The sequence below is a fragment of the Oncorhynchus clarkii genome, chromosome 17 (genome assembly GCF_045791955.1).
Source record: "Oncorhynchus clarkii lewisi isolate Uvic-CL-2024 chromosome 17, UVic_Ocla_1.0, whole genome shotgun sequence".
NCBI classification, from domain to species: domain Eukaryota; kingdom Metazoa; phylum Chordata; class Actinopteri; order Salmoniformes; family Salmonidae; genus Oncorhynchus; species Oncorhynchus clarkii.
The window spans coordinates 20,083,629-20,103,101 of NC_092163.1; the positions used below are offsets into that span (position 1 = coordinate 20,083,629).

At 41.8% G+C, this 19,473-nt stretch overlaps 1 protein-coding gene across 2 annotated transcripts in view; it reads left to right on the forward strand.

Annotated features, from left to right (window-relative positions):
* The first annotated feature begins 9,157 nt into the window (after positions 1 to 9,157).
* Positions 9,158 to 19,473, forward strand: part of LOC139370482 (uncharacterized) — a 30,420-nt gene continuing 20,104 nt past the window's right edge. The window contains exons 1-5 of one of the 2 annotated variants that reach the window (XM_071109982.1): positions 9,158 to 9,286; positions 16,676 to 16,805; positions 17,579 to 17,734; positions 17,876 to 18,013; positions 19,163 to 19,314. In XM_071109982.1, the coding sequence (XP_070966083.1) occupies positions 16,676 to 16,805; positions 17,579 to 17,734; positions 17,876 to 18,013; positions 19,163 to 19,314 (576 nt within the window). In that variant the 5' untranslated portion in view covers positions 9,158 to 9,286. Of the gene's footprint in view, positions 9,287 to 10,103; positions 10,238 to 16,675; positions 16,806 to 17,578; positions 17,735 to 17,875; positions 18,014 to 19,162; positions 19,315 to 19,473 lie in introns of those variants that run through there. The other variant, XM_071109981.1, reaches the window with a different exon arrangement.

Here is a 19,473-nt window from a genome sequence, read left to right on the forward strand (position 1 = left end):
CATATGAAGAGATCCCCCCCCAAAATAGAAAGCAGGAGTTGATAGCATACATCCGTTAATATCAGCCCTCGAACCACACCGTGCCCACGCCTTGCTCCAAATGCATCCCCTGGCTTTATCTCATTCTGTCAATTCTGTCAATCACGGATTGAGCCAGTCTTCTCTATTTCTCAGGTAAATAGCACACTATTCCTCACATAGTGCACTACTTTTGGCCAGAGCCCTATGGGGAAGGTAGTGCACTACATAGGGAATAGGGTACCATTTGGGACGCAACCCATGACTTGTAATGGAGCTGCCAGAGCTTGTTGGGTAATGGAGGTCATTTAGAGACGTGGCACATTATTAGACAGGGGCTTAGGTTACATTTTAGCTGCAATTTGGGGATATTTAGCACCGCCCACATACTTCCTCCTCTAGAGCGGTACTGAAACAGGCCCCCGAGACTACGGATTTGATCTTGCTGGGTAATGTGTGCTGCCATGTTCTGACTCTCCATACCCCCCCTCCCTTTGTCTCGCTCTTCCACTCTCTCTCACTCCCTCTCTCCCTCTAGTCTCTCTTTAACTAGCAGTTACGTAATTAACGGCTAGTTCAAATCCTTTAAAGTCCCCAGATGGATTTTCATGGTGTCTTCTCTGGACTGCATCAGAGGAGGAGAGGCCAAAGCATGTTGCGTCCTCTACTGTCAGATCAAATGTCACCGCAAAATGGCCAGAAAGACACTGGTCTGTCAAGGACAGGGTCGTAAAGAAAATGGTCTAAAGATCAATGCTGTACCCCCATGTTACACAATCACTGAATACTGAAGGATAACAACAGCAAATGACAGTAAACCCTTTGCATTTATGCATGAACATTTCAGTTATCAGGAGTATACATCGTCAGCGTTATCGCGAATACCCTGTCCACTTCAGGTTGAGCAGCACCAACTGCAGCAGTTTCACTTTGACCTGATACTTCCTGTTCCCCACCACACTGTGGCACAGCTTCCTCCGCTACACCTGCTGAAAGGGTGCTCAACCTATTTTAGTCAGGCTGTCAATTCTACCAGACCTTCCTATATCCAATGCCTCATTGCCGTGAGGACGTAGATGAGAACACAATGTGTGCATCCAAAATGGCACCCTATTCCCTATTTAGAGCACTATTTCCGACCAGGAGATAAAACAAAGTAATGCATTATATAGGGTATAGGGTGCCATTTGGTAGGCAGACAATGTGCCTCATGCTACAGGCAGGGAGCTGGCTGGCTGTGATGAGAAATGCATTCATTTCATTTTCCTGCTAATCCCCAATCCCTTGAGATCCCCATAGAGACTGAATACAAAATCTGATTCACTGAACCAGTGGTCTGTAGGATACTGTTCCCCGTGATATCCCGTTCCTCCTGCATGCTTCAGATTCATCATGGCAGCGCAGTCTTCATTGTTTAATTGTTGGTCAAGAGTATAAAGTGCCTCCTCTGCTTTTTCCTTCCGGTGTGAGGTGAAAAGGGCTCACAAGAACACACACACACACACACACACACACACACACACACACACACACACACACACCCCATCAAAGGTTAGATAAATCTCATTACGAAAGACTGTGGTTATGGAACTCAGTTAGTGTGTGTCTGTGTGTGTACTTTTATGTAATCACATCATTGAAATATGCACTGTCCAGTTACCTCATCCTAGCCCTTGCCATTACACACTGGAGCAAGCAGCATATTCTACTACTGTATTTGAATGACAACATGGTATCACTTATCAAGGCCTGTTGTGTTGAGTTCAAGGAACAGATGCTCTCTTTAAAAAAACAGATTGTAAATTGTCAGATGTATATCTTTTCTCTCTCTATAGTTACTCTCTGACTTACAGAGGAGTGTCGAATTGCTGACCTAATGTATATAGTTACTAAACATGTTACCAAACTGTTACCAAACATTCCCAATTACGCAAAGGGTGAAACACAAGACAGGTGTTTGACAAAGGCTAACAGCATGGTGTACACCTTGGAGGACCGCACTGAAAATGCGTTATATTTCGCAAAAATTAGCAAAAAAAAATTTGTCAAAAAGATTCCCATATCCATTGCTTTTGGAATTTACGATGCTCCCTGACTGTCTAACATTTGTTATGATGACTGTTAGCAAGCTGGGTAGAGTGAAGATACTATGAACTATACAAGGTCCATTATCATTTTTACACAGTTTTGATTGGGTTTCAGTCATTTCAATGTCAGTTGAAATCATTTTTCCAGAAAAAAAAAAGATTTCTAAAATAAAAATATACAGTGGCTTGCAAAAGTATTCGTACCCCTTGGATTTCATCACATTTTATAGTGTTACAAAGCCTGAGCTTAGCGTCATCCCGTTTCTTTTTATCCTGAAAAACTCCCCAGCATTTGCCGATGTCAAATATACCCATACTATGATGCAGCTACCACCGCGCTAGAAAATCAGGATGTAATTACTCAGTGATGTGTTGTGTTGGATTTGCCCCAAACATAAAGTTTTGCATTTAGGCCAAAAAGTGTATTCCTGTGTCTTCTTTTTTTTAACACAGTATTAGTGCCCAAGATTAACGTTTTTGAATATTTGTATTCTGTATATTTATATTCTTCTTTTCACTCTGTCATTTAGGTCATTATTGTAGAGTCACTAGAATGGTGTTGATTCATCCTCAGTTTTCTACCATCACAGCCATTGAACTGTTTTAAAATCGGATGATTTAATACACAATCCACAGCATAATTGTTACCATGCTTAAAGAGATAATCAACGTCTGATTTGTTATTGCTACCCATCTACCAATCACAGCCCTTCCTTATGAGGCATTTGAAAAGGTCTTTGTAGTTTCATCTGTGCTTGAAATTCAACACTTGACTGAGGGACCTTACAGATGATGAATGTATGGGGGACAGAGGAAGGGTTATTCACTCAGAAATCATGTCAGCCCCTATTACTTCACACAGAGTGAGTCCATGTAACTTATTATGTGATTTGTTAAGCCAAATCCGACTCCTGAATTCATTTAGGCTTGCCTAAACAAAGGGGCTGAATGCAACAACAACATTTTAGTTATCAAAGGTTTATTCATCTTTAAGATGTTAGAATTTATCTTCCACTTTACATTCCAGAGTATTCTGAGGAGATTGCTGACAAAAAAATACAATTAAATACATTTTAATCCCACTTTGTAACGTGAAGAAATCCAAGGGGTAAGAATACTTTTGCAAGGCACTGTATACAGTATACAGTACATTTGGAAAGTATTCATACACCTTGACAGGATGCACCTGAGCTCAATTTCAAGTATTGTAAAGGATCTGAATACTTATGTAAATAAGGTATTTCAATATATATATTTTGAATTACATTTGCAAACATTTCTAAAAACGTGTTTTTGCTTTGTCTTTATGGGGTATTGTGTGTAGATTGACGAGAAAAAACAACATTTGATCCATTTAGAACAAGGCTGTAACGTAAAACAAAATGTGTAAAAAAGTCAAGGCGCCTGAATACTTTCCGAATGCACTGTATATTGTCACGCCCTGATCTGTTTCACCTGTCCTTGTGCTTGTCTCTCCCTCCAGGTGTCGCCCATCTTCCCTGTTATTCCATGTGTATTTATACCAGTGTTTTCTGTCTGTCTGTGCCAGTTCGTCTTGTTTGCCAAGTCAACCAGCGTTTTTCTCCTAGCTCCCGTTTCACCCAGTCTCTGTTTTTTCTCGTCCTCCTGGTTCTGACCCTTGCCTGTCTTGGACTCTGAGCCCGCCTGCCTGACCGTTCTGCCTGCCCCTGACCTCGAGCCTGCCTGCCAAACCATCTGCCTCTCGTGTCTGCATCTGGGTCTCGCCTTGTGTCGCTATATATATCATATGTCCGTATACCTTTAGACTTTTACACCAAATGCTGACTGACAGTGTGGCCCAATGATATCATAATGTGTCATTACAGAAAAGTGGTGGTGATCTGAAAAGGAAAGAACCTTGGTGCTGTAAACGTCAACATCTGACACCTCTCCATAGCTACCTGTCTGCCTCCAGCCAGCTCCAAGGCTATAATCAACATCCATCAGGCGATCAGGCATCTCTGGCCCTAATGGGTCTTGCCTATTTATACACCTACCCTTCATCCCAAATGGCATCCTGTTTCCCATATAGTGCACTACTCTTGCACAGGTCCTGATCAAAAGTAGTACACTACATAGGGAATAGGGTGCCATTTGGGACAAATCTTATATATACACCTAGCCATTACTGGCAGAGGTAGAGGAGGAGATCGAAGTGGAGGTCACAACGGTTCTCCCTGACGAGTGCCTCGGTTCCTTGACCTCACGGCCGCTAATCACAAGCAAAGCCAGAATTCTGTCAAACATGGGAGAGGGATAACGTGTTGGAGTTGGAGGGATGTATGGATCTGGCCTGGTGACGACAGAGAGAGAGAGAGATAGAGAGAGAGAGAGGGCTTGTTCACACTTTTAGGCCTGGCGGAGTGTGTATGTGTGTGTGTATGTGTGTGTGTGTGTGTGTGTGTGTGTAGGCCAACTCAAGCTGAGGGACAGATGCCTCTTACTCACCCCGCCTCTCTCTCTCTCCCTCACTCTCCATTCCTCTCTCTCACGCTCCGTCTTTCTCTCTCTGGCTGCGATCGATAGCGCTCGCTCAGGGTTTTAATTAGGTAATCAGTAGAACATGGGCTTTTAAGCGTGGTGAAAAATCTCCCCTTAAAACCTGACGCGTCAATACCAATTAAAATGGCCGTCTGAGCTGGGGCTAGGAGAGAGGCCATTGTCTTTTATGGCTTTCTAAGCAGCCTAATGTTGTAATGAAACTCAATGAAAAGCTATTGAAATGATGAGTTAAACAAGAGGAGCGGGGGACTGGCATTAACCCCCTGCAAGGTGTATGAGGGACAGATAGGAAGGCTAGGCAGGCAGACAGACAGACTAGCCACACAGAGAGAGTATCAAGGCTGTGTCACCCTCAGAAACACATGTAAAGCTGGGCTTAAACTTTTTGTATGGCTTACCTGTTGTAAATACTGGTGCCATAACAAGCTAGACAGGGACAAGTAGACATAGACAGCTTAGGTATTCAGCATATAATTAGCCATGTTTGTGCAGCATGCTTAGGTGCGTTTTTATCGGGGGTGTGGGTGTGTTTTCTTCTGTCCTCATGCATATTTACTTTCTTGTGTTTGTGTGTGTGTACGTTTGTGCGGGTATGTTTTTGTGCATATGTGTGTGTGTGCACGTGTGTGGGCGTGTTTTTCTGTGCGTGTGTGTGTTTACCTTGAGCTATAACTGTAAATGGTGGTTTGGCGGTGACAGTATAAGTGGTTCCCTGGTATTGCACCAGTGTAGTCAACAGCTTATCTCCACGCCAGGGGCCTCTGGGTGAAATCTAGCCCCCTCTCCAAGCAATGTGGTGGGATACAGATTCAGACCAAGTTTCTATTGCTGGGTCATGTGAAAGTAGGCCGGAGTCCATTGCAGCCAATATACCTGACAGAGGGACAAAGACAGAAAGAAAAAGAAACATGTGATGTCATACTTCCTTTATATTTGTTTCATGGTCTGAAAGACTTTAGGCCAAATATGAATAACTATCAACTGACGTAAATAGAGTAAGTGAAACAGATCAGTATGACGTGAGGTAAGGTGAACAAGATTTATAGGACAAGCTGTGAAACACAGGACGTTCTTCCACCAGGGACCAAGACTTAACATTGCCTAAGCATACAGTATGTATGTTCAAAGCAGCCATGTTGTTTGAGACAGGAAATGAACACCTTCAAAAAGTATATTTAACACATCAACATTTTCTGAGTTCGTAACAACCGTTTTAAAAAGTGCCAGAGATGGGCAAAGATACATAAAAATGTATCTTGTTACAAAATACTCCCCAAACAAATGATCTACAAACTACAAAATACCATTACCTACAAATATATTGTATTTATCAAATACAGAAAACACAAAATACAAAAGTTGAATTCACCTCCCCTTTTCGTACCAGGTTTACTATCCTCACTCTGGAAGTGCACCCCTGTCCTTCAACCTTATTGTCAGCTCCTCCACTTGTTCACCAACACAACTCTTGCTGTGGCATTTGGCTTGTTACAAGTTTTCCTTGGGTGTAAATATGGCATAAAACTTGTAACCGGCTGGACATTCCCTGTTACTGTTAGAGTTCGTCTGGGCGCAAGCCAGATCAGGGAGAGGTAGCTGCTAGACTCCAACCATGCCATTGCCTGTTACTGTTAGAGTTCGTCTGGGCGCAAGCCAGATCAGGGAGAGGTAGCTGCTTGACTCCAACCATGACATTCCCTGTTACTGTTAGAGTTCGTCTGGGCGCAAGCCAGATCAGGGAGAGGTAGCTGCTAGACTCCAACCATGCCATTGCCTGTTACTGTTAGAGTTCGTCTGGGCGCAAGCCAGATCAGGGAGAGGTAGCTGCTAGACTCCAACCATGCCATTCCCTGTTACTGTTAGAGCTCGTCTGGGCGCAAGCCAGATCAGGGAGAGGTAGCTGCTAGACTCCAACCATGCCATTGCCTGTTACTGTTAGAGTTCGTCTGGGCGCAAGCCAGATCAGGGAGAGGTAGCTGCTAGACTCCAACCATGCCATTGCCATAATATATATTTTTTTGGTGTGTATTGTTGATGACCATCGGTAAGCTATTAAAGTCAAGTATTGCTTGTTTCTAGGAGTGGCGCCCAGCGAGGTAAAGTGCAACCCTTTAATTGAACTGTTTGGTTTTAATTTGTGTTAAAGAGGAAGGCTGAAGTTGTGTATTGCTTGGAGCCTCAATAGGTTTCTTATTGTAATTAACCCAGCTTTTTGTGACTCCTCGTTGTTTGTTGTGCTGTGTATAAATGAACAATCTGAATGCAGTGATATCTCAAACATATTTTGGTGTAGAATATTGGAGTGGTATGATATCTCACATATTCTGGTGTATAATATTGGAGTGGTATGATATCTCACATATTCTGGTGTATAATATTGGAGTGGTATGATATCTCACATATTTTGGTGTATAATATTGGAGTGGTATGATATCTCACATATTCTGGTGTAGAATATTGGAGTGGTATGATATCTCACATATTTTGGTGTATAATATTGGAGTGGTATGATATCTCACATATTTTGGTGTATAATATTGGAGTGGTATGATATCTCACATATTCTGGTGTATAATATTGGAGTGGTATGATATCTCACATATTCTGGTGTATAATATTGGAGTGGTATGATATCTCACATATTTTGGTGTATAATATTGGAGTGGTATGATATCTCACATATTTTGGTGTATAATATTGGAGTGGTATGATATCTCACATATTCTGGTATATAATATTGGAGTGGTATGATATCTCACATATTCTGGTGTATAATATTGGAGTGGTATGATATCTCACATATTCTGGTATATAATATTGGAGTGGTATGATATCTCACATATTCTGGTATATAATATTGGAGTGGTATGATATCTCATATATTTTGGTGTATAATATTGGAGTGGTATGATATCTCACATATTCTGGTGTATAATAATGGAGTGGTAGGATATCTCACATATTCTGGTGTATAATATTGGAGTGGTATGATATCTCACATATTCTGGTGTATAATATTGGAGTGGTATGATATCTCACATATTCTGGTGTATAATATTGGAGTGGTATGATATCTCACATATTCTGGTATATAATATTGGAGTGGTATGATATCTCACATATTCTGGTGTATAATATTGGAGTGGTATGATATCTCACATATTCTGGTATATAATATTGGAGTGGTATGATATCTCACATATTCTGGTATATAATATTGGAGTGGTATGATATCTCATATATTTTGGTGTATAATATTGGAGTGGTATGATATCTCACATATTCTGGTGTATAATATTGGAGTGGTATGATATCTCACATATTTTGGTGTATAATATTGGAGTGGTATGATATCTCACATATTCTGGTGTATAATATTGGAGTGGTATGATATCTCACATATTCTGGTGTATAATATTGGAGTGGTATGATATCTCACATATTCTGGTGTATAATATTGGAGTGGTATGATATCTCACATATTCTGGTATATAATATTGGAGTGGTATGATATCTCACATATTCTGGTGTATAATATTGGAGTGGTATGATATCTCACATATTCTGGTATATAATATTGGAGTGGTATGATATCTCACATATTCTGGTATATAATATTGGAGTGGTATGATATCTCACATATTTTGGTGTATAATATTGGAGTGGTATGATATCTCACATATTCTGGTATATAATATTGGAGTGGTATGATATCTCACATATTTTGGTGCGTATTTCATCCTCAGTTTAACTTCTTTAAGTAAGCTACTGTTCTAGTATCTATTGAGCTGGTGCAAGAAGCCAATATTTGCGACCATATTCTTGCATGCTATACCACTTGTTTCATTGGAATTTGTAATAACTGTGTAATAAAGTATATGTTTTGTAATTCTGTCTAGCATGATCTAATTCCATGGCCTTGTACCCAGTCGTAGTCCTTGTTGACTCTACCCTATCTGCCAAGTATCTGTTTGTTACAAGCGCACTTCCATTTTCAATGTGCCTGTCTTTCAAAAAGCCTAAATTGGTTGAAAATACAAGTTGCTTCCATGACATTTTCACTTTAAATGATATTGTAGTAAATTACAATTGCCACTCCTTTACAATGAACGTAACTTCTATACAGTACATATCCTGTAACAGGCAAATTTAATGTGTAGCCCTGTATTTGTATCTACCTACAAATGTGATAATTGACAAGAATATTCATGAATGTGAATGTGTTTTCATTAAGGTGTATTGGATGCATGCATTGCTCTTTCAGTAAACAGGAAATTTTAGTGTTTTCCATAATGGCACAAAATACTTTCACTTTCAACTTTCAACTTTCATGTTACAAAAGATCCTGGGTATATTCATTAGTGCACACCGTAGCAAAACAGTTTGCAAAGGAAAATGAAAACAGGGGATTCCTATTGAACAAATTCTGGTAGGTCCCTCCCGGGTTTGGCCCATTTGGTTTTGTTTGGTCTCTATTGAATACCAAGAAGATAGGTTTCATTTCCATCTAGCTACACCCATTATTTCCCAGGAAGATAGGTTTCATTTCCATCTAGCTGCACCAATTCCAATAAATGTGCAACAGATGTAAGGGTGTAAACAGAATCTGAAGTCAGAGCAACTCAGCACTGCCAGTGGAGCAACATCCATCCACCAAGGTAACTTTTCATTTTTTAAGTATGAAGTATGAAATACACCTGCATATGACATTTTTAAGAAAAGTAGAGATAGAAACTTAACATTAGAGCAGACACACGGTCAACATCCAACAATATTTATGTTTTATTTTAGAACTGTTTATTATTCAAAATAACAAAAAATAGGTTTAGTTGTAGAATGAAAAGTAGTAGAATTATTCAATTGTTTCCAGCAGCAGTTACAGTCACCAACGCTCTGGATAACATGAAAGGTGTTCTCTCATTTGTGTCTGGAAGTAGCTAGCAAGCTAGCCAACGTTAGCCAGATAGCTTGGGTGCTTGACTGCAGTTGTGAGGTCAGAACGCTCGGATCAACCCTACTCCTTGGCCTGCCTGGTAGTGTGCGCTCCGAGAGTGAAACGCTCTGAATTTATGAACGGACAATCCAATCTAACAACGCTCTGAATTTACAAACACCCAGAGGGCACTCTGAGCGCACTCTGGCACTCCAGATTGAATTTATGAACGCACCCTCATGAGTTCCAAATATCTCTAACGGTCTCCTCAGGGTGAGTTGTTTTATGCATGTGATGTCAGAATGCACTCATTGTTCCAAAATGGGATTGTTATGCAACAGGACAGTTAACCCATACTGCCTGCTAATTATCCATAGGCTATGTTTCAACTTGTCAATTTCAATAGTCAATTTCAGTTCCACTTCATTAATTCATATAGAATTAGCCCATTTCACTGTTGAGGACAATTTATGTTTGAGTCTTTACTGAGCGGACAAACTTTTCTCCTCGAGGAGAGGCCAAGCACTTCCCCAGTGTTTCTGCAGATCAAGTAGACATTTGACAGTCTTGCACAAACTTTTTCCCCATGACACATTTTCTGGCTGGCGCTGGCGTTGCCTTCATTGTTGTTTTCCCTACAAGTAATAACTTTGGACATGTGTGCATTCCTATCAAAGTAAGTGCCTTATTTACTGTATATTGTGTTGTTGTTTCTACTGCAGGATTGTGTTGTGCCACTTCTGTGAAATGTCTGAACATTGCAAACAAAAATAAACTGGTCACAGTCAGGACATAACTTTGTAAGGACTGTGTTTGTGCAAACAATTTTCTGTGAAAAAACAGTGTGGCCAGCTCAAACAGTGACTGTTGAGTCAACCGAAACTGGACGTTCTAAATAAGCGTTCTAATCACACCGGTTTGTTGGTATGTGTCAATTATACGGTCTCCATTCTATTCCCTTGGCTCAGTTTTTCTGAAATGAAATATAACCATTAAGGAGCAAAGGGTAGACAATTACACACACTTCTTATTTTATAGGTTTATTCTCGTATTTGTCAGATGTGAAAGTTCAGTGCCATTGCCAATATAACAATTAGTGATGGGCACTGATATGGAAAATCTATATCAATATTAGTTGGATTCAATATCAATATCATATCAGTTTTATGAATAACGTTGCAACTGAGTGAATGTTTCGATTTTCTCTTTCCTTCTAAGGTTTTGTGAAGTCCAGACAATTGCTTGCTGATTGCCCATTTGGCCAAGTGTGAATGTTCTGGGTGCCTTGTGTGATGTGCATGTTAACCCCAGTCTAAGCGATGTCTAAGCTGGGGGGCCGGCTTCAGGCATAAGCGACATAGGACGCTTAGGGCCCCCGGCCACTCAGTCGGGGTCTCAATTTACTGTTGACAGTTAGATTAGTAGAATACACAAGGTGTATGTTCGAAATGTGGTTGTGCATCAGCAGTTACTTGTTTTGTCAGTCACTAGCTAGGTTTCCATCCAATTGCCGACAGATTTAAATGCGAACATTCTAAAATCTGTATAAAAGCTATATGCAAATTTTACCACCAGAGATGTGTTTTCATCCAATTGACTTGTTGCAGATAAAACGCTGTGCATGATGACGTAGTGCACATAAAAATTACTTTTGGCAATTCCCATGTACCGAATAAAAAATAAAAGTTAAATGGGTTTCCATCTCATTTTCAGCTCTACTGATGAGTTTGTCACAAGAAATGTTATATAGTGAATGCGTATATGGATGGGAGTGATGTTATTTTTATTTGTCAAATGGCAGCCAAGCATTGATCAGCATGATATTTATTGGAAAGGAGCTCAAGCTCATCACATTGCACTTTCACCACCCTGTGAAGTTCATCATAACTTATTTCATCTGTAGCCTAGTAAATGGCATACTTTGATATAGTGGTTATTATATCAATATCTGCTCGTAAAAGCGTTTCCACCACAATTTCTCACGTAATTACTTTTACAGACATACAAATATCGCACTTTGTCTAGTGTATTTTGTTTTGCCGACATTTGGAAAGTTTAGCGACAAATTTGTTATTCCCATCAGGACTGTTGTGACATTTTTTATCTGCCATGTACTTTACTCACATAATGAAAACCTGGTTACTAACAGTCACTCAATTAGCCATGTTAGCTAGCAATTTTTTGATTGGTAAATTAGTTTAGGGGCCCTGACCTCCAGGGGGCCCCCATTGATTTTGTTAGTCACTCTCACTCAGCTATCATTAACATGGCATAAGCAATGGCAAAATGTTCATTTTTATTTATATCTCCTCTTCTCTTTGGGTTGTTGGTAAGGGCTCATAAGTAACATTTCCCAAATTAAGTAGCTGCAGGAACAGGATTGGAAAACCCATAGCATACAGAGTTTGGGCGGAATCATCCTTGAAAAATGTAACACAGCGCAAGCTTTTTATGCTACTTTCTCAAATCATCAATAGCCTATATTTTCTTCATGCAGCCCATATATGTTCATATCACTCGCCACTAGTTGCCAAATAACTCTAAATCTACAATTTAAAAAATGCTGAGTTGTTTGGATGACCCAACTGCTGTGTTGCAGGCATTGTGTCACTTTTTCTTTAAAAACAGCATGGTTGGGTTATTTATGTTGAGTTATTGAGATATGACCCAATTGGTGGGTTAATTCGCCCACCAAATCCAGAATATCAAAGTAATCCGGCAAGCTTGTGAATGAGGATTGTTTCAGCTGTTTAGAAAGTCTACCATACAGTGCAGCCGTCGTTGAGTGGAATTACTTTTAGATGGACAAATGGGCAAGGCGATGTGGTTGACCAAAAGCGGGGGGGAAAGAGCTAGCTAATGTTACTGTGTCGTGCATTGTTTCACATTAGGTAGCTAGCTAGATAACTTGGCTTAGCTAGCTAGCTCAAACTAGCTTTCTCACCCGGTTTGTCTTTTTAAAAAACATCATCACCTCATCAACTCCATCACCTCCTTGTTACCTGCACTATATATGTCACTCCATTTTGTTCCTTCCCCAGGTGCCATTGTTTCTGTTTCATGTCTGTGTGCTGTTAGTGTTTCTTGTTTTGTATTATGTTTATTTTTATTAAGACACTCACACCCTGAACTTGCTTCCCGACTCTCAGCGCACTCTGTACAGAATGATGCCTCACCAAAGGGAATTATCAGGGGGTGTTTTTTTTTTTATCAGGGGGCCTCAGACGGTTTGTTGGGTTCCCCTGCCTCACCTGGCTTGACGGGTTTCCATACCTCAGCGGGTTTGATAGACTCCCATGCCACTGCTGGCTCGACAGACTGCCAGGCCTCAGAAGGCTCAATAGGCTCCCATGCCTCAGCTGGTGAACAGGTTCCCGTGCCTCGGGATTGTCCCTTTGGTTGGCACCCCCAACCCCCCCCCAGTCACGCTCTGACCTATTACACCATAGAGAACCCCGAGGGCTCTCTATGGTCAGGGCGTGACAGTACCCCCCCCCCCCCCCAAAGGTGCGGACTCCGACCGCAAAACCTGAACCTAGATGGGGAGGGTTAGGGTGGGCAACTAGCATCGGTGGGGGCTCTAATGCGGGACGTAGCACCCGCTCAGACCGCGGATCCGGCCATGAAGCCGGGCTGAACGCCGTGCCCAGACTGGGCACCGGAGCAGAGGAGTGTGTCATTATTGACCCAGCCTTTTTTAGAGTGTGTCACGCCCTGGCCATAGAGAGGTTTTTATTCTCTATTTTGGTTAGGCCAGGGTGTGACTAGGGTGGGCAGTCTAGCTTCTTTATTTCTATGTTTTCTGTTTAGTTTGGTTACCTTACAGAACTGTTCGTTTGTCTCGTTTTTATTTTTGTTCAAAGTGTTCTGAGTTAATAAAAAATCATGAACACGTACCACGCTGCGCTTTGGTCCACTCCTCATTCTTCATTAGACGAGCGTTACAGAACTACCCACCACCAAAGGACCAAGCAGCGTGGTAAGGAGGACTGGACATGGGAGGACATCCTGGACGGCAAAGGATCCTACACGTGGGAGGAGATCCTGGCCGGAAAAGATCGCCATGGGAGCAGGTCGAGGCAGCAAGGAAAGCGGAGGTAGCTAGGAAAAGGGCCAAGGATTACACGGGGACAAGGCTGGCACTAAAGACCGGGAGGCCACTCCAATTTTTTTTTTGTGGGGGCACAAAGGGAGATAGGCTGAGCCAGGTTGGAGACCTGAGCCAATTCCCCGTGCTTACCGGAGGGAGCGTCGTACTGGTCAGGCACCGTGTTATGCGGTGGAGCGCACGGTGTCTACCGTACGCGTTCTTAGCCCGGTGCGCTACATCCCAGCTCCCCGCATCTGCCGGGCTAGGGTGAGCATCCAGCCAGAAAGGATTGTGCCAGTCCTGCTCTCCAGACCTGCAGTACGTCTCTACGACCCAGGATATCCTGCGCCGGCTCTGCGCACTGTGTCTCCAGTGCGTCTGCACAGCCCAGTGCGTCCTGTGCCTGCGCCCCGCACGTGCCGGGCTAAAGTCACCATCCAGACGGGTTGTGCAGGCTCTTAGCTCGAGACCTCCAGTGCGCCTCCACGGCCCAGTGTATCCGGTGCGTCTGCCAAGGACAGGGCTTCCTGTATGTCTCTCCAGCCTGGTGAGTCCTGTGCCTGCGCCCAGAACGAATCCTCTTGCATGTCTCCCCAGCCTGGTGAGCACTGTGGCAGCTCCACGTACCAGACTGCCCATACGTCTCCTCCCTCCAGTGATAATCCATGGCACGAAGCCTCCAGTTATGATCCGTGGCAAGAAGCCTCCAGTGATGATCCATGGCACAAAGCCTCCAGTGATGATCCATGGCAAGAAGCCTCCAGTGATGATCCATGGCACGAAGCCTCCAGTGATGATCCATGGCACGAAGCCTCCAGTGATGATCCATGGCAAGAAGCCTCCAGTGATTATCCAGGGCACGAAGCATCCAGTGATGATCTCCAGTCCGGGGCCCGCAACGAGGGTGCCCAGTCCGGGGCCCGCAACGAGGGTGCCCAGTCCGGTGCCCGCAACAAGGGTGCCCAGTCCAGGGCCTGCAACGAGGGTGCCCAGTCCGGAGCCTCCAGCAACAAGGGTGCCCAGTCCGGGGCCCGCAACGAGGGTGCCCAGTCCGGGGCCCGCAACGAGGGTGCCCAGTCCGCGGCCCGCAACGAGGGTGCCCAGTCCGGGGCCCGCAACGAGGGTGCCCAGTCCGGGGCCCGCAACGAGGGTGCCCAGTCCTGGGCCCACAACGAGGGTCCCCAGTCCGGGGCCTGCTACGAGGGTCCCCAGTCCGGGGCCCGCTTCTATGTTTTCTGTTTAGTTTGGTTACCTTACAGAACTGTTAGTTTGTCTCTTTGTTATTTTTGTTCAAAGTGTTCTGAGTTAATAAAAAATCATGAACACGTACCACGCTGCGCTTTGGTCCACTCCTCAGACGAGCGTTACAGAGTGTCTCATATAGGACTTGTTTCAAATGATCTCTTTTGCGCTCAACATAGCCACTTCATATGTGTATTCGCTCTGGAATGGTAAAAATATCCTTACTATTTTATTCAGCTAAATTCAATTATTTCTTCTTCCTATAAAATCCTATAATATAAAATAATGGCACGGGACTTACAAGCATGTCTTGTCAGCTAAATGAACAAGCCTACAGCCTATGGCACGGAGCATCGCCAGATAATATAGTTGGCCAACTCATGTTCTGTTCTTCTGACATGCATTTTCTTCATATCATAATGTTTCTTTAGACTTTACTAAATAAATGATGTATTTATTGTGATGGTACATATTAAACTGATTTATTCAACTTTTTAAAATGTCAATGTTCAAAAGGTGCTCATCAGCGGCTTGCATGCAGCTTGTTGCGTGGAGGCCTGGAGATGCAGAACTTGTTTGTTAATTAACAATCAATTAATTTGTGTCCTCTCTAGTGTACATCATTTCTTGGTCCATATCTCTGAGGCCATACAAGCCTCTGGATTACGTCCTGTTGAGGGGACATTCTGGGCCTTTCAATGATATCACATGTGTTGACAACTTTTTTGTAATTATTAATTGTCACTGTGTAAAAGTTATTTCACATTAAATAAGAGCTTATCAAAAAATGTCCTCTGTAGTGTTTTTTTACCTACTGTACCCATTGACTGTAATTAATTTTTTTTCATATTTACTTCCTAATGACCACTAAAGAGGACACTTTTGTACTTACAATAAAAGATAAATAAATAAATACATATTTTTTTTCTTAGTGTTAAAAAAAATCACAAAATTTAATCTGGGTCTACCCCATGGCACAATGGGTAGAATTGCAGGAAATTTGCTTTAAAATTGAAAAAATGTATCTCTGCCCAATGGCAGAATGAGTAGAATTGCATGAAGGTGCTATAAAATTGCAAAATTTGCTCTCCACCCCATGGCAAAATGTGTCAAACTGCTGAAAAGTTGCTATAAAACTGCAACATTGCTGCTTTAAAACGTATGTTTGTCTCTCCACCGTTAAGAGGGGGGCCCCCAAAAGGTTAGAGCTGGCCCTGTCCTTATGTAAGAAGAAACGGGATATACAATGTAAGAGTACAGGACAGAATGTAAATAAACTATCCCTTATTACTATGAACAGCTACACCACAGGCCTAACCTAACCTACCTTTCAGCAGGCAGTTAAAAACCAAATCCACATTTGGGGAAACAGCGCAACTGTTCGCCCCCAGTGCCTTTGTTATTGTTTTTGTGTTGTTGAGGAACTGGGGGCGAGGAGCATCCTGCAGCGTGGCAAACCACATGTGCAGTCCACATTCTGCTGCTCTATCGCACATGCCATGGGGTCTGAGGGGAAAAAACAGTGTTCGATGCAGTATCCCAAACGGACGTGGCAGCTTCACCATTTAAGGATTCTTTAAGTGTGCTATAAAGTTGAGAGCCTGTGAGAGGGTTTTGTGTTTGCAAAATCAGTCATGTAAGCTTTTTTACATAATGGTGTAGGAGGATAAACTGATACGTATCAAGATATGCTTTACTCATAACGGTATCAAATCGAATGATCAATGTTGGTGCCCAGCCTTTATGTTAATGTTGGAATGTTTTACCTTCATTTTGTTCTAGATGGATAAGATATTCAATCTCCTCGCGCAGCACAGACTGGAGGCCTACTACAATACATTCCTCACTTTGGGTGTCCAAGATGAGAGAGATTTCATTGATGGCGTAAATGGTGAAGATTTAGACAAAATGAGTAAGGCCACAGACATGTAACTGACTCCATGACACCATATTGACACTGTAGTTCTTCGCTAGATGCGCCTTGAATTTAAGGCAGCCCTCTGCACCTCTCTGATTCAGAGGGGTTGGGTTAAATGCGGAAGACACATTTAAGTTGAATGCATTCAGTTGTACAACTGACTAGGGATCCCCTTTCCCTTTCCCGTTTAACATCATAGCCCAGAGTGATTTATTCTTATACCACCCCATGTCATTATAGACAAAAATGCTAACATACAATCAGTCTCAACCTGTTTTTAATTGCATATCTGATGTATTTGGCCTACAATAGCTAGTTACTATCAAGCTGACTTAACCTACTGGTGAAAATCTGTTTTGGTTTTGGTTTCATTGTGAATGTATCGCCGCTTCAGACTGAATTAATAATACAATAATATAATACATGAATAACATATGAATATATAATATACTAAAGACTGGCAGTAAATGGTGCATCACAAAGTACTCAGATGAATAGGGGGTCAATGGATATTTCACTCTAAAGTCCTAGTTTTTATGGCTATCAGGCCTCAATCCGAGTAATAAGATCTAGATGTGACATTGTGACAATGTTTAATTTAGTCATAACATCGAAAACATTGTTCTTGCAGTATTGGGCCCCATTCATTTTTCACTTGTTTGGTTGAAGTTATTTGCCATTGTGGGGCACACATCAGCGTACAATGGGATTATTAGCAAGCTGCATGGCTGGTCAAAAAGGGTCTGTGGTTCATTTTTTCCCAACAGATTTCAGTCATGTAGAAAAGAATCGCTTTGAAAAAATGAAAGATTTCATCCAACGACTCAGAGCGCCACAGCAAGCAATGCCTGTACAGAAATCGATGGAGTCTTTCCATCTGCGGTACACATATCCCCACTGTCCTGAGCCAAGAGACATCAGAGGTGAGACATAGAAGCAGGTCATATAGGAAAGAGGAGAGCATTTTATTCAAAGGGATTCTATAACTCTTATCAAAAGCATCATATCACTAAAAGTCATTACTTTGTGACATGCCTCATGTTTGACTATATTTTGAATTATAGACATGGATCCTGCCCAAAACACGGTTGAAGATCTGATGCTAAGGATTTGTCACCAAGAGGCTATTGGGAATTCCAGAGCCCTGTGCCTCTACACCATTGAGGGAATGCCTTTAACTGATGACCCTTTCTTCAACACATGTACGTATGCCAGATACAGTATGCTTTTATACATACGCCATTATGAAAACACATTCACATTCATGACTAAAAAGGGTATTTTGTTATAAGCTGTCCAGAAGTATTTTATTTTAGTTGGAGGAGTTTAGAAGTTTAAATTGTTAGAGGCTAGTGTTTAAAGTTTGAGGCTAGTATAATAGTGACTGTATTATACATGTAATTTACGTTTATTTGAACAGGGACAATAAAAACACGAGTCTCAGCAGACAAGTGAAATTGTGTTGTAGCAGATTTAGCTAACAGCTAATTCCATCTGCAATGGGATAGTAGCCTTTATTGACTATAGCCCAGAAGTAGTAAGTTTACATAATTTAGCAGACGCTCTTATCCAGAGCGACTTACAGTGAGTGCATGCATTTTCATACTGGTCCCTCGTGGGAATCAAACCCATAGCCCTGCCGTTGCAGGTGCCATGCTCTATCAACTGAGCCACACGGGACATTAGTACTACTAGTAGTATTGAGTGTGTTACAACTAGGTCTTATTGTCATAGGCGTGTGTATAGGTGGCAATGAAGTCAGGCGCAGGAGAATTGAACTTGGTAAAATGGAGTAGTTTAATAACTTCGAAAACATAACTGCAAGACCATGAATAAATAAACAAAACAAAGTGGGTACGAGGACCCGTCGCGCACCAATACAAACAACACGAAACAATAATGGACAATCTCTGACAAAGACATGAGGGGAAACAGAGGGTTAAATGCACAACAGGTAATGAATGGGATTGAAACCAGGTGTGTAGGGAGACAACCAGTAGTAACCAAAAAAGTGTCAAACAAATCAAAATATATTTTATATTTCAGACTCTTCAAAGTAGCCATCCTTTTCCTTGATGACAGCTTTGCACACTCTTGGCATTCTCTCAACCAGCTTCACATGGAATGCTTTTTGATTTGTTTAACACTTTTTTGGTTACTACAAGATTTCATGTGTTATTTCATAGTTTTGATGTCTTCACTATTATTCTAAAAAAAACACACAAAAAAACAACCTTGAATGAGTATTGTGTCCAAACTTTTGACGGCTACTGTAAATACATATAATTTGAGGTGAAATGACATGGAAGATCCCTTGTGTTGACAAGCATCTTATATTACAACCATTTTAGGGTCTTTGAAAGACAGACACATTGAAAATGGAAGTGAGCTTTATGCCATATTTACACCCAAGGAGAACTTGAAACAAGCCCCCCACATGCCACAACGAGAGATGACTGACATCTCAGGAGAGGAGAATGTTCGATGCCACATTATGCTCAAGGTGAATTCATCACATTATTGAAAAATACAAAGCTCAACGTGGCAGGACTCAATTTATGTATATATTTATAGCTGTTTTAGCTGTATTTACTGTGATTCTAACCCCTTACTTTTCCAAACCTGTATGTATTATGAAAGGGTGTAATACCAGAGGGGTATA